At 35.1% G+C, this 14,066-nt stretch overlaps 5 protein-coding genes across 6 annotated transcripts; 2 read left to right on the forward strand and 3 right to left on the reverse strand.

Annotated features, from left to right (window-relative positions):
• Positions 1-109: 109 nt before the first annotated feature.
• On the reverse strand, positions 110-5,604 carry LOC142981103 (U3 small nucleolar RNA-associated protein 25 homolog). Its single transcript, XM_076126787.1, has 8 exons — positions 5,018-5,604; positions 4,139-4,744; positions 3,775-4,017; positions 3,202-3,476; positions 2,602-2,757; positions 2,168-2,363; positions 1,642-1,818; positions 110-313 (listed from the first exon to the last, which is right to left on the reverse strand). Exons 1-8 carry the CDS (start codon positions 5,441-5,443, stop codon positions 146-148), a joined length of 2,247 nt encoding a protein of 748 aa, XP_075982902.1. The 5' UTR covers positions 5,444-5,604; the 3' UTR covers positions 110-145.
• Positions 5,605-6,074: 470 nt separating this feature from the next.
• Positions 6,075-7,150, forward strand: LOC142981172 (uncharacterized). Of its 2 annotated transcripts, XR_012959925.1 has the most exons (4): positions 6,075-6,224; positions 6,340-6,461; positions 6,547-6,764; positions 6,855-7,150. XR_012959925.1 is itself a non-coding variant. In XM_076126879.1 (3 exons), the coding sequence occupies exons 1-3, from the start codon at positions 6,156-6,158 to the stop codon at positions 6,701-6,703; spliced, it is 348 nt and encodes a 115-aa protein (XP_075982994.1). In that variant the 5' UTR covers positions 6,075-6,155; the 3' UTR covers positions 6,704-7,150. The 2 variants fall into 2 exon arrangements, 1 of the variants encoding a protein (XP_075982994.1); XM_076126879.1 differs by having other exon boundaries at positions 6,547-7,150.
• On the reverse strand, positions 6,641-8,825 carry MED6 (mediator complex subunit 6). The gene is made up of 5 exons (XM_076126878.1): positions 8,361-8,825; positions 7,768-7,942; positions 7,546-7,651; positions 7,302-7,459; positions 6,641-7,044 (listed from the first exon to the last, which is right to left on the reverse strand). The coding sequence occupies exons 1-5, from the start codon at positions 8,558-8,560 to the stop codon at positions 6,832-6,834; spliced, it is 852 nt and encodes a 283-aa protein (XP_075982993.1). The 5' UTR covers positions 8,561-8,825; the 3' UTR covers positions 6,641-6,831.
• A 254-nt stretch (positions 8,826-9,079) lies between these two features.
• Positions 9,080-12,124, forward strand: Fntb (Farnesyl transferase beta subunit). Its single transcript, XM_076126504.1, has 4 exons — positions 9,080-9,499; positions 9,667-10,480; positions 10,719-10,836; positions 11,108-12,124. The coding sequence occupies exons 1-4, from the start codon at positions 9,413-9,415 to the stop codon at positions 11,313-11,315; spliced, it is 1,227 nt and encodes a 408-aa protein (XP_075982619.1). The 5' UTR covers positions 9,080-9,412; the 3' UTR covers positions 11,316-12,124.
• A 23-nt stretch (positions 12,125-12,147) lies between these two features.
• Atg4b (Autophagy-related 4b) lies at positions 12,148-13,816 on the reverse strand. Its single transcript, XM_076126503.1, has one exon. It carries the CDS (start codon positions 13,561-13,563, stop codon positions 12,148-12,150), a length of 1,416 nt encoding a protein of 471 aa, XP_075982618.1. The 5' UTR covers positions 13,564-13,816.
• Between the last annotated feature and the right edge of the window lie 250 nt (positions 13,817-14,066).

Consider the following 14,066-nt stretch of genomic DNA (forward strand, 5'->3'; position numbering starts at 1 on the left):
TTGGGCTGCGGAGATACGGTCACTACGCGATACTAAATACATTTATCAGTCAAACAACATATTACTAACAGGTAAGTATTTTGTAATTAAAGTAAATAAAAATCCAGCGTACTATTTACAAATATATTTATTAGAGTTGTAGGTGTCAGTGTTCCCCTGTCACGTACATGTGTACGGACTTGTCGGAGCGCAAGATGCGAGCGACGCGCGCCGAGCCCAGCACCGCCGCCACTCGCGCCACGTCGTACTGACAGAACAGTGCCGTCACCGTCATGTTGCACTCACTACCACCGTACTTGTTTTGGTTTGATTCCTGTAATTATCAAAAAAACCCATATTAATAACAACAAAAATATCTGAACTCTATAATATTAAAGCGTAGTTATGCTTATCAAAACAAGAAGTTTATTTAAGCACTATAATACATTAAGTACCGGTTACCCTATCGGGTGGAATTTTGATAGTAGATTGTGTAAAGGACTATGGGCGGATTCGTCCCCACCCATCAACAAAAATGAAATGTAGCTCAATTGATATATCTTGGCAAGACGATATTTTTATACTATGGCGACATTGCCCAAATGCATGGGGTTCTCATAGTATCTTACGTTTAAACATATATCTCGTTAACGTATTATTGACGACTAATTCCAAAATACATGCTCATTTATTTATTAATTAGTGCACAGCGGCGGACGCCGCATGCAGATAAAGATAGCTGGGTACAAAATAACCCCCTCCCCCCGCTCTCCAACCCACGATTTTAGATCTGATCAGATTTTAATCTGCCAGCGCATCTGTTAGACAGCATTATAATTGACGAGTAAAAATAATTATTGAAATATGAAATCAATAACATGTATTAACCATATAATGGAAATGATATAAGTATATACATATGAGTGCCTCTGTGGCGCGGTCGGTAGTATATGCGACTGCGGTGCGAGAGGTCTCGGGTTCGAATCCTGGGCCGGGCCAAACAGTCTTTTCTGAGATTTTCTGTTAAGAATTTCCTAGAGATTGCCCGGAGTTAGGAAGTTGAGGTCGAAGACCTCCGTGCCTCGGAGAGCACGTAAAGCCGTCGGTCCTGCGCCTGACCTCCCACTGGTCGTGTCGGTTATCCGTCCCACCAAACTATGAGAGTGATGGAATAGAGAGTGTACCTGTGTATTGTGCACACACTTGGACACTATAAACAAAGTCCGGCACAGATGGCCAGTTTCAATGAAACTGACCGCCGTAGCCGTATATCGGCTAGGAGGACATTATTATACATATGAGTTAGTACTGTAATATAACAATAATGTTAAAATAACTTACAAATGTAAAATAAAAATATACGTTAAATAGTAATTACAAATTGTTTTTTTTTTTTTTAAATATATATTCCCACTGATTTATCAAAAACAAAGGATTTTAATTAAATAGGGGGCACTTTATGAACACGTTGGTATCAGTTCCATGTTTGTTGGTAGGTGGGGACGGAGCCCATACATTTTTGCCCATAGTCCTTTGCTTTGCTAATTTAATTTCAACTTTTTCTATAAGATAGAATAAATGTGAGTGTCAGATACAAATCTAGTAGCCCTGAAACTGGCTCTAAATGATATTAAAGACCAGAGGGTTGGATTTAAAACGCACCTGCATTAAATTGCACATTTCTGAAAAGAAATGCGGATAAATAGGCGGTTGATAAAATATAATGTGTCGTATTCCTTTAATTCTAAATCTTCTGAAGAAATGCACTCTCTCGGAGTACAGTAAAAAGTGTGCTTCTGAGTGGAAGAACATATCTCGGGCTCGTGCGATTTTTGCGTCCTGCAATACAATAGTAAAATATCTGTTAAAAAAGATAACTGAGAGGCTCGGAAGCTCTTAACACTTTTTACTTAGCGTAGTACACAATTTTATTTTTATATTTAGTGTGGTTGCAATTGGTTGTAGTAATAACTAATATTATAAATCTAAAAGTTAGTGTGAATAGATTTATATATGTTTGTATGACTGATTTAAATGAAATGAGATACATTCATAGCCTATAATCTGAAATAACGCATAGGATACTTTTTACTCCAATAAATCTATTCACGCGGACGTAGCCGCGGGCTTAGCTGTCTAAGTGATAATAGTAAAAAAATTACAAAATATAAGAAATCTGAACACCTACCTTGGAATATTCACATATCTGCACAAAACCAATATCTTCTTTTTTGAAGTAGTTCCTTAATCTTACGTAATCAAAATAACTTGGTACATAGATGAGTGTGTGGCTCATGAGTGTATCACGCTGTTTTGGTAAAACCTCCTTGATAAAATATTGAAATCTAGCCTCTACTGATTCTAAAGGATTCGCAGCTGTAAATCTGTAAACAAAACAAATTATACTTTTTATTTTTACTCTTATACTTATCGGTATAAGTTAACACCTCACACGCAAGTGGTCGCAGGTTCGAACCCGAGGCGTTATGTATGTAACGCGATTCAAGAACTGCCTATATGCTTGCTAGTTTAGCTTTGCGTCGCTAGATGGCGTTATTCTCCTAGGCAACGACATGAGTCACCGCGGCGCTACAATTTGTAATAAAGATATTTGTTATTTACCTGTGAAAAATCTGAGGCACTTGCACTAGCACCTGCTGTATGCTGCCAACTTCTATCGGATTTTCAACCAATACTTTTCCAGCATAATTATAGCATTTCTTATTGATAATCGACTTTATTTCCGGCAGTGCCACTGATGAGAAAATAAGGGTTTGCCTGGAATAGAAAATTACTTTTTATTAATATTTTAGCTGACCCGGCAAACGTTGTTTTGCCATGTAAATTAAAAAAAAATATTTTGTCTCTTAGGGGTATGAAAAATAGATGTTGGCCGATTCTCAGACCTACTCAATATGCTCACAAAATTTCATGAGAATCGGTCAAGTCGTTTCGGAGGAGTATTGCAACGAAAACTGTGACGCGAGAATTTTATATATATATTTTTTTTGTGTATCTGAACCATTCTCAGATCCCCTTAAACACACACAAAAAATTTCATCAAATTCGGTCCAGTCGTTTAAGAGAAGTTCAGTGACATACACACTTACAGAAGAATTATATATATAAAGATTAAATTAAATTCATGTCTCTCGTCTTGGAAGAAGTTGGAAACTATTGTCAATAATTTTTAATTTGGTTAGATAAGTACAAGCAACAAACCTGTAATATTTAGCCCAGCCATTGACAGCCCATGATCGAACTCTAGAAAAGTCAGTGCCGTGGGTCTTCTTGGGCTGCAGGTGGAAATGATCAAGAACATGCAACAAGTGGTCCCAATTTTGCATTAGAAACACATCAGCCTGGTCCATTATGAGAACTTCAATGGAGGCTAGGAAGTCGTAGTCGCGGTCTTCTTCGCCCTCTGCTCCCACGATCATACGGAGCCCAAGAGGTGATGTAACTATGATATCCGAAGAGTAGAAATCCGTGTATAGCTGTAATTATAATAATGATTCAGTAAAAAGTAATTATTACAACTTCAGATGTACTTTGATCAAGTTCTGTGTTACGTGCGTACACAGTACTTGTACGACGTACATCTTAGTGCGTGCTTAAGTGCGTACGTATACGCTCGATAATGCCTCACTAAAGAGCTGTCACCATAGAAATATGAGTGGGCCACAAGATTATGTGGATAGTAGCAATTAAAATGTTGTAAAGCCCTATCAACAAATAATGTAAATGAACATCTTTATGTTTGTTTATTAATAGGTTTATTCATTTTTTCCTTACCTTGAGTGTTTTCTTAGTAACTGTCATACCAAGCCTAAATGTATCTTCTGTGTTCCCAGTGAACATAAGTTCGTAATCTTCTGGCTTTGGGTTTTTCCTTGGCATTATAAGTTCACCACCAGTAAAATCATCTTCAAACCTCTTCTTATTTACCACCTCTCCAGCCTCTTTGGGGACTAAAATATCTATAATAGTTTTGACTACTCTGTATGCAGCATCTTTGAATGGCACCATTATAAGTACCTGAATGAACAACATACATTATTTAATACTTATACAATTAACAGCTTTATTAATAAAAGTATAACAAGGCAGATTATCATATGATTCGAAAATTTAACCACAATAAAAACATATAACATACCTTCGGCCTGACCAGTCCTTGATCACGATAATCATCAGACAAATCACTCTTCTTGGACAACTTAGCATTATGGTGAATGATTTTCGTTCTAGTTTTTAACATGTGATTAACTACATGAAGGCAATATGTGTACCTTATTTCATCTGCATTTGTAAATGATCTCTCTGGGTAATACAAGTCTTGATAATTATTTAAAATAGCAAAGAGTTCCTTTTGCACAGGTGTAAATACTTCAGTCAGTTCCAGATCTCTTTTCACTAGATTATTTTTATTGGCAGAGACTATATTCCCTTGTATTTGAGATTTAATGTGCAATTGATTAAAATCTACTTTATTGTGTAAAGTAGGCATTGTTCCTTTTGTTGCGTAAGTCTTTTCTTCTAATAGAGATATCTTGGGTTTAACCTTTTTTGATAGTGTTTCTATAGGTTTTGGCATGACTATAGATAAGTTACCTAAAGTAGGCCAGGTTTTGTTAGTAGTGACAGTGGTGGGTGGTGTACTGGTGAGAGACACAAGTAAATCATCTCCAAGGTCATATTGAAGGTGTTTGTTGAAAGGATCATCTATCACATCCTCTGTTTCAACTTCCTGTGGCATTGAAATCTGAAAATTAAGAAAATCATATATACAATGGCATTAATATAATTTCATGAAAATATGTACATCTCTATAATAGCTTGAATATAAAAAGAAACATTATTTTTTCAACAGTATGAGAATTATAGACATTTAAATCAGAATAGAACAATGCCATATATTTGTATACCAAATTTTTGTAAAAAAAAATAACTCATATTAGATATGTTTATAGAAAATTGTGTATATAATATTTAAGCTCTCAATAGTATAAATATAGTTTGAACAGAGAGGACTTACCTCAATGTCTTGACTGCTACTATCACTATCTTCTTCAGTACTTTCCTCTTTATCTGCATTTTTACTTGCAGGTTGTTCCTCACCATTCATATCCACATCTTCAAGTTCCTCATCCTCCTCACTGCTACTCTCGTCTTCACTGTGCACGGCGGCTGTATTCTTCGCTTTACTAAAGCAAGACACTAATTGACCATATGCGTCTTCTTCTTCCTCTTCCTCACTCTCTGAATATGTCATCTGCTGTTGAAGCTTCTGTTCCATTCTCCTTTTCTTCTCCAACTCTTCCTCCACCTTCTGGGCATTCTTATATCGATTAAATATAGCTTTCTTGTTCACTATCTTCTCTTCAGCGGCTTTCCTCTTCTTTTTTGTATTTGGTTTAAATGTACCTTTCTTTTTTCCAAAAAACTTCTTGCCCTTCTTCATGTTTAATTGTTATTGCAAACTGCGATAGAATATCCGTACTATACCTTAGCCGCAGCAGTTGGAATAACAAAAGAAATAAAAAACCAGCCTATTTAATAATAAACAAACTCTTGTGCTTTGCTTTCTCCCAACATAACCTATAATCGAAACTGATATGACAGCTGACAAGTTCAACACATTTTTTAGACAACGTCATTTTTGGCATTACACGATTCGTTAAAAAACTAAAATGATGAGTGTATACACTGTTCAGACCTACTCACTTACCTGTCAGTAAAAGATCTGAGGGTTAAGTAAACCTTGGAATGGTGATTTCATAGATGGATGACAACAAAGTGGAATTTTAACTGGGCGTCTCCGTGCTTTGGAGGGCACGTAAAAAGTCGGTCTAAGGCTGGTTCACCACTAACAATAAGGAAAGAAGAAGACCTATGTACTCACATCTTAAGCTATATTGCCTATAAAGGATAAATAAGCACGTTCAATTATTTATTTTGTAGCGACACTAAACTAACGTTACCTAATTCTTTTTTTTTTTTCAATTAGATTTGTCTGGTTTTATCAGTTTTTGTTATCCGACAGATTGAGTGGATTGGATTGCATGTGGATTGTCATTAATGTCAATGTCATTTTAATAGCATGCTTTTTGGCTCACATTCCCAAAACAAAAACAGATGATTCGAGTCTCATCACAGCTAATTTGAATCAAATCATGTCTTCAGAAGATTCACCTGTTTTATCTAGGAAAACATGGACGCGTACTTTAGAACCTGTGACGAAAGTATGAAGTTCAATGTTCTTCCACAGAATGATTGAAAAGATGAAAAACATCCATAAATTATATTAAGTATAAGTTTCCATACTATTATTTGTTTTCAATATTTTTTTTGTTACAGATTGGTTACATGGATGGCGCATCTGATGGCCAAAGCTCTGTTTACCAACAAAGTTTTGATATGGGTTATGAACTAGGTTTTAATTTTGGGTTGGACTTAGGTTTTAAAGAAGCCACTATGAGGTATTGATAAAATCCTTTTTGCTCATTCATTTGTGAAATTTATTAGTTTCATACAGATTTAAGTAATTATTTACTTATTTTTTAGTATGAGAAAAAAGAAAAATACAATAATGAACTCATTGCTGGATCCCAGGAAAATCAATTGCCAAATCTGCATTGATAAAGTAAAAAGTCAGGAAAACGTTGGCAACTTGTATAATTTTCAGAAGGAAGAAAATTCCAAGTTGTTAGGGAGCAGTTGAGAAAAAAAAGTGTCCTGACATGACCATTTTTATACAATATTTATAATGCACAGATTTACATGTTTGTATTCTTATATAATTATAAGTAAGTCATAAAGATAATGCTACTGTTTTAATAAAAATATCCATTATAATCTAGGTTTCTTTTCAGGAGGTGGTTTCATATTCTCTTGTTTAATCTCAGTTTTGATCTCTGGGTGACCTTGCAAGCCTCCATTAGTCATATCTGAGCCACTAGGATCCACAGGTTCTTGTTTAATAGTGATGTTATTGACATTCCCTTCAGTTTTGTCACCACTCTTGTCATTAGAATTCTCATTTTTCACTGTTACACCATTAATCTGTAATTTAAAATGTATCAGTATCAGTGATTAATCCTTGTTTTGTATAAATATGCAGTCAAATAAAGAATATTTCACTTTGTGTTTAAATTTAATTACAGGCCAATGCAGTGTTTTTATATACTGAACATAATGAAGTGTGGAACCACAAACTATGCACTGAGGCAAATCTAGATGGTTCAAGTACAAGGCTGCTTGGTGTGACAACTAGATTTTATCTATTGTATAGTTAATGGTAATATTGAGTAAGAACTTACTTGATTTGGTGCCTGTGTGACTGGCAATGGAAACTGTCTGACTAACTCAGCTAGTAGCATATCTACTCTTTGTCTCTGAAACAGTGTGGAAGGTTCCTCCTTAGGTGTACTACTAACATCCTTAGATGAAGACTGCCCACTCCCATATGGACTTAAACCTGTAACATCATTTTTTATGGGTTAAGACATTCTTCTTAACTAAAATATGAATAAATAATAAGTAAGAATTATTAATAATAATTACCAGGTTTTAGAGCTTTGAAGTCCCACCAGTATCCTTTACTAGGATGATACCTTGAATATGACATTGTTTCCTCAAATGAACATTGTAAATGATGAACAGCAGATAACTGAAAAAAAGGTTGATTATAATGATAATAGTTTTTACAGCACCAAATTAAATAAAAACTTTCATTTTAAAATCATCAAAATAATTAAAGAAATAAAGTAGTTGTTGTTAACTTACTAATCTAGAATTCAGGACACTGGCCAGATCAGGTGCCTGGTACACAATACCCGCAATTATATAGTAGTCGGCGAGTGGGATAGCTTGGCTTGGACTATGTCTGTGTTGCTTGCGAATCACATACAGGATGGGATCTTGTACATGCAGTAGGATGTATTCCAGCCCAGTCATGTTTCTGTTAACAAATCAAGCAAGATTTTATGTTTTATTTTTTATATGAAGAATACCGAAATGAATAACACTTTTACACTAACCTATTTATTTTTTATTCAGCATAGTAACATTTTATCCTACTGGCTACTTGTTAATAAATATAACTCACTAGCTGACCCGCGCAACTTCGCTTGCGTCACATAAGAGAATCGTAATTTTCCCCGTTTTTGTAACATTTTTCACTGGTACTCTGCTCCTATTGGTCGTAGCGTGATGATATATAGCCTATAGCCTTCCTCGATAAATGGGCTATCTAACACTGAAAGAATTTTTCAAATCGGACCAGTAGTTCCCGAGATTAGCGCGTTCAAACAAACAAACAAACAAACAATCAAACAAACAAACTCTTCAGCTTTATAATATTAGTATAGATAACTTACTGAAGCTGGTCCATGCTAAGCCGCTGCATTTTCACTATTTCGTTGTTACAAGTACGATCGAAAAATGGGTTCGAACGTTCAGAAAAATAATCCATTATATTAGAAGGGCTAAGTAATGGTATCCATGCAGAATCGTGCCACGAGAGACCTAACGGATTTTCAGCAGCAATCGGCAAGTTGCCGATTCTCCCTGGCATCATCTTTCTGAGGATATTATTTTATTTTCACCCCAACAGATATTGACCTCACGAAAGACAAAAATTATGGCTATGGTAAGCTTTAATATAAGATCTCAAAGTCCAAGGATCACAAAGTATTAAAATAAATTCCACTTCAAGAACCACTTTGAACTTCTTCAGAAATTGTATTTTTATTATATTATTTTTAATCCGCTGTTAGCGTAAAAATGCTAGCGTAGCTGTATCAAGTAGTATCCACTGAGATGACATGACAGTGACAGAACTAACAATGACAACAGAACAGTCATCTACAGTGTCAAGTGTGAGAAACGAGTGAGTAGTGACAGTGAATCCAAGGAGCAAATCGACTAAAAAAATTTTTAAATAAGCACCTACTTAACTTAGCTACCTTCCTACTTTAATCAAAATATTGTATATGTGTGTATTCGTTATTAGATATAGTATACTTAGTAATATCCATTATCTAATTTTAAAAGTCACTGCAACCTTATATTTAAGATGGCAATAATTACATTAATTAATTGTTGTTTGTTTGAGGTTATAGTGAACTGCGAACATTGCTAAAAAATCTCATTGTTGACATACAGCCGCACATCAACAAAATTACAAACAAATGTGGCACTAACACATTCAACTATAACTATTGGTCCAATAAATCATGTCACACATTCTTGGCACAAGTAATTATTTTATCAGTTGAAGAGTAATCTTTAATTAGATAAACCGCAGGTTACAGGTGTTTCTATATCGGTGTGTCGGTGTAGCTCAGATCGGATTTAGCACTTGAGTGCGCTCAGGACCAGACAATTACATATTCAGGAAATATTCTACTGCTTCTCGACTTACAAAATAATGGAGAATCGAATTAGATGTTTCGAGGAAATAGTTGCTGAGGCATATAATGCTGAGAATGTGATGACTGATACTTCTTCTGAACAGGTTATTCTATTTCTATTTAAATTGTTAAGGACCCCCATTTTATTATAAATAATTGTTTATTATATTTTTATGTTAATTTGATAAATAAATTAAGCACTATATTATTACTCACTCATACTCTTGCATCTAATTGAACATTTCATATCTCAAGGTCGTTTTATTTGCAGGTTGATGTGGAGACCACAATTCTTAAATTATACAAACAATTCGAGAAATCTGCATCTATTGAACCTGACTTGCCAATAGTAAGAAAAAAACTTCACAGCCAGTTATTAAAAGATTGTTTGAGAACTCTACCAAAGAGCTATGAATGCTTAGATGCTAGTAGAACATGGATAGTGTACTGGGTCCTTCATTCATTATGGCTCCTCAATGATATGCCTGATGCTGAAACATTATCTGACATTGTACATTTTTTGTCTTTATGTCAGCATGAAGAAGGTGGGTATGGAGGTGGCCCAGGCCAGTATCCTCACCTTGGAACCACTTATGCTGCTGTTAATGCACTCAGTATCATAGGCACAGAAGAAGCATACAATTCATTGGACAGGAGCAGTCTGCAAAAGTTTCTATGGACTGTTAGAGATGTTGATGGGTCATTTGCTCTCCACAAGGGTGGTGAGCAAGACATCAGAGGAGCATATTGTGCAATAAGCATAGCTAAAATATCCAACACCTATACTGATGCTTTATTTGACAAGACAGCAGAATGGATAGTTGGTTGTCAGACATATGAAGGAGGGTTTGCTGGATGTCCTGGCATGGAGGCCCATGGGGGATATGCATTCTGTGGCATAGCATCATTAGCCCTGCTAAACAAGACCCAGTTATGTGACATTGATGCACTGTTGAGATGGTGTGTCAATCGCCAAATGCGTCTGGAAGGAGGATTCCAAGGCAGAACTAACAAATTAGTAGATGGTTGTTACTCATTTTGGCAAGGAGCTGCATTTCCAATTATCAGTGCTATATTATCACAAGGTAAAAATTAGACATAAGACTTGATACTCCTGAGAAAATTTGTAACTTTTTTTTATAGTGACATTTGTGGAAAGACATACATGTAGATGTAATATCAAGTACTAAATTAATGAAAAAGTCCCTATAGGACAAATTTTATTGCAAAATAAAGATACTTATTATGCTTAATTAGCCATATGATTTGTTATTTTAACAAGTTAAGTATTATGTTTGCTTCTCAAAGTTTTTTTTTTTTCAGATAATAACAATAAAGAGTTACTTGAAACAGTATTATTTGATCAAGGAGCTTTACAAGAATACATAATAATTTGCTGTCAAGCTTTATCCAGTGGAGGCTTTATTGACAAACCTGGAAAGTAAGTAATTAAAATACTATATTATATACTTGGTTCTAAGTATGTGGTCTTGTGTCTGTGAATTGGCACAGGCAAGCGATCATATTGTTATAAAAAATCCACTTAAGGAAGTTGAATTAAGTTATTGATCTTAGATCTTATCTTGCAAATAATTTTGCAAGGTGTTGATAATGGGCCTGGTTCATCCAGTAATCCAAATGTCCAATGTTAGCAGAACCCTGTAACATGGTTTATTTAATTTTTAAAGTTTATAATGCATCATTTGTTTCAGGCATAAGGATATATATCACACCTGTTATGCCTTGAGTGGATTGTCAGTAGCACAGCATGGCACTGGTGCTGGAGATCCATATGTTGTAGGCCGTCCAAGCAATGAACTAAACAGAATACATCCCCTCTACAATGTGGCTCCACATCTAGCCTATAATGCTATACATTATTTTATCCGACATCCACCTCCAGTTAAGGATAAAAATTAACTTTTTCACTTTGAAGAATTATCTAACCATCCTAAATGAAGCATAGATAAATATTTGCATTGTAAGTTATTGTAAGCCTTGCTATAGTAAATTATGTATATTCTCTATGTTTTCTTATAAATATAGAAATAGTCAAATAAGTCTATTTTTCTTATTGAAGTAGATAAAGATAGTATTTATATTTGATTTTAGCCCAAGTTCAATTTGTCATCTGACACAATTAATTAATATTTTTTGTGTTACTCAAAAGTATCCAGATTTAAAACTATAACAAACATTGTTCAAAGCTAAGATATTAGTTTTTTCACATACAAGTATTACAGAACATTATCTTGTTAACATTTTAGTTGTTCTTGTTTCCTTCAATTGGAATGAATATTATTACCTGAGTTTGTTTTGAGGTCAAATTCCACTATGCTTACTTTTAATTATAACATAATTTTACATTTGTATGTAAATCTCCCTATCTTTGAAAATGTTTGTGCTCATAAATATTTATATTTATATAGGTGCAAGCTACGCACATTATTTATAGATTAATAGACACCACACTTTTATTATGCTATTTATTTATTTCATTGTTTTCCATATAATAAAAATGTAACTATTACATGATATTTCTCCTTGAACCTTATACACTTTTATCTACAATATGTTATTAAATATGACACCTGTAGTTATATGATAAGGGTTATACAACACAACAACACTCTTTGTGTGAATGAAACAATAACAATTTTGGTGATTGAGATGAACATTTAGCACTACATAAATAAGCGACATTATAATATATATTTGGTAAAGTTGAAGTACAATGGTTTCATTTGTTTTATCACACCAGTACAAATTCCTCAGACTCAATGTCCGTATCACTATCTTGTATATTCGGGGTGACCCAGTTTTGCTCTGTTTCATATATGGAATACCTGATATTGGGAAAGTTCATAACATTAGCGCATGATCCACTGTTTAAGCTAAAAATAGGATACTCAAAATTAGTTGAGACACCTTGTGGAACTAGGAATGTTGTTATTATATTTATATAAGTTTCAAAGTCATGCTGTGTTGCCAAATAAAAGCCGATACAACATGAGGGATCCATTTTACTAAGAGGCATTTTTCTAGGTGAACGACAATGAAAGGATTGCATGGAAAAGTTTGGCTGCCATACATCCACCATTTCTTGACAATAATGTGGATCTAAATGTATCAATCTGTCGTCTTGGTACCCAACAAAGTATAATGAATGTTTAGGTCTCCCTCCAATAATTCCTATGCAAAAGTCTAGTGTAAGCAATGATGTAAGACAGGGGCCATAGATTGGATTAAATTTATCAGTCCCTAATTTAACAGGTACTAAAAGGATAAGTGATTTCCATGAACCATTAGGTAATCGACAAAGTGTATATACATCTTGGATATATATGGTAGAATCTTGAGCAACATAAACTTCTAAATTATCAAATTCATAATTTTCCTTTGAAGCAGCATTCATAACTGCTTTCAGGCAGTGAGCTACCGAAGCTGGGCCATACCAGTCTCCTGGCTTCTTTCCTAGTGCCTCTCCCAGGCTAACCATCTGATGAATAGATAAAGGACTATTCACTGATGACTTGTCACCAAACCACTTGATTATCATGCGATGTAAACAATCTTCCTGAAATTCTCTAGCATTCTGTATAGGTTTTTCAGGTGCCCATCTCCATGAGCGTCCGAGAAAATGACACACTAAAGCTTGTGCAAGCAACATCTGACCACTTCGCAACATACAGCCCCAGCCACAGTCTGTAGTAAATGATGATCCTGACATAGTAGGGAATTCCCTTCTGTAAGTCATCCAAATTTTGCTAATAAAGTCGGACTTGAAACCCTCAATGCCCTCTCCATAAATCTGCTCAATAGGCTGATGAGCGGTGGCTTCCGTACCGATTTCTGTAGAGGACTCTAGTGATCCAGTGGGGCTAAGTTTACGATGGTAACAACGGCCAAGAAGCCACACAGGTGATTCTTTAGAGAAACTTGTTTTCATCTTAACAGTCCATCCAAATTTCACGTTATTCCACATAGACAACAGACGTGATTCCACTTTACCTTTGAGATCATGCAATTCCTCTGAACTATCACGTGCATTAGAACCTGCAGCTTTGTGTCTGTCAATTTTCGTAGCTGATGCATTTTGTGTGATACCATTTTCAGAGGCTTTCAATTCAGAGTTGTGCACAGCAATGCTACTAGAACCGTTCATCATATCGACATATCATACCTAATAGGTCTAATCCTTATGTGCTAAGTGACTAGTCAGCAATACGTTCAATGTCTTTCCAAAATACATTTTCCATTCTCGATAAAGTTCTCGGTTTTTTAAATTTCACAGAAGTAAGTACGGCGTTACTAAACTCGATAGTATTAAAGTGAAGCTTGAGGAATTTCAGCAGTGGAAAATAAAAACAGCAGAATGAAGAAACACAACACAATGACTGACGACTGACATAAGTATGACATTACAATGACAGATAGTCTATGATTACATTGATTACTATTGACAGTATTGACTACCTACTCTACCTGCATTAAATTGACTACCTACCTCTATCGACCTACCTACTGACAGAAGTAAAAGGTTCACTGTTTAGGTAAGTAGGGTAGCTACTAGCACCTATCGGAAAGGCAAACATACAGCCATATATCATAAATTACGCCTAAACTACTCGACGCCTGTCCACTGCGTCGTGATTGCAGTGTACGGACCAT

This window comes from Anticarsia gemmatalis, chromosome 19 (assembly GCF_050436995.1).
Source record: "Anticarsia gemmatalis isolate Benzon Research Colony breed Stoneville strain chromosome 19, ilAntGemm2 primary, whole genome shotgun sequence".
Classification (NCBI taxonomy): Eukaryota; Metazoa; Arthropoda; class Insecta; order Lepidoptera; family Erebidae; genus Anticarsia; species Anticarsia gemmatalis.

Coding starts and splice junctions, on each gene's coding strand:
- MED6 (XM_076126878.1), bottom strand. CDS start 8,560: ATGATGCCAGGGAGAATCGGCAACTTGCCGATTGCTGCTGAAAATCCG. Junction 7,460..7,545: donor CTTCAAAGCTCTAAAACCTG/GTAATTATTATT, acceptor ATGATGTTACAG/GTTTAAGTCCATATGGGAGT. Junction 7,045..7,301: donor TCACACAGGCACCAAATCAA/GTAAGTTCTTAC, acceptor TTTAAATTACAG/ATTAATGGTGTAACAGTGAA.
- Atg4b (XM_076126503.1), bottom strand. CDS start 13,563: ATGATGAACGGTTCTAGTAGCATTGCTGTGCACAACTCTGAATTGAAA.
- LOC142981103 (XM_076126787.1), bottom strand. CDS start 5,443: ATGAAGAAGGGCAAGAAGTTTTTTGGAAAAAAGAAAGGTACATTTAAA. Junction 4,018..4,138: donor AAGGACTGGTCAGGCCGAAG/GTATGTTATATG, acceptor TTGTTCATTCAG/GTACTTATAATGGTGCCATT. Junction 314..1,641: donor AAATGTGCAATTTAATGCAG/GTGCGTTTTAAA, acceptor TGATAATTACAG/GAATCAAACCAAAACAAGTA.
- LOC142981172 (XM_076126879.1), top strand. CDS start 6,156: ATGTCTTCAGAAGATTCACCTGTTTTATCTAGGAAAACATGGACGCGT. Junction 6,225..6,339: donor CTTTAGAACCTGTGACGAAA/GTATGAAGTTCA, acceptor TTTTTGTTACAG/ATTGGTTACATGGATGGCGC. Junction 6,462..6,546: donor TTTAAAGAAGCCACTATGAG/GTATTGATAAAA, acceptor CTTATTTTTTAG/TATGAGAAAAAAGAAAAATA.
- Fntb (XM_076126504.1), top strand. CDS start 9,413: ATGGAGAATCGAATTAGATGTTTCGAGGAAATAGTTGCTGAGGCATAT. Junction 10,481..10,718: donor CAGTGCTATATTATCACAAG/GTAAAAATTAGA, acceptor TTTTTTTTTCAG/ATAATAACAATAAAGAGTTA. Junction 10,837..11,107: donor TTTATTGACAAACCTGGAAA/GTAAGTAATTAA, acceptor CATTTGTTTCAG/GCATAAGGATATATATCACA.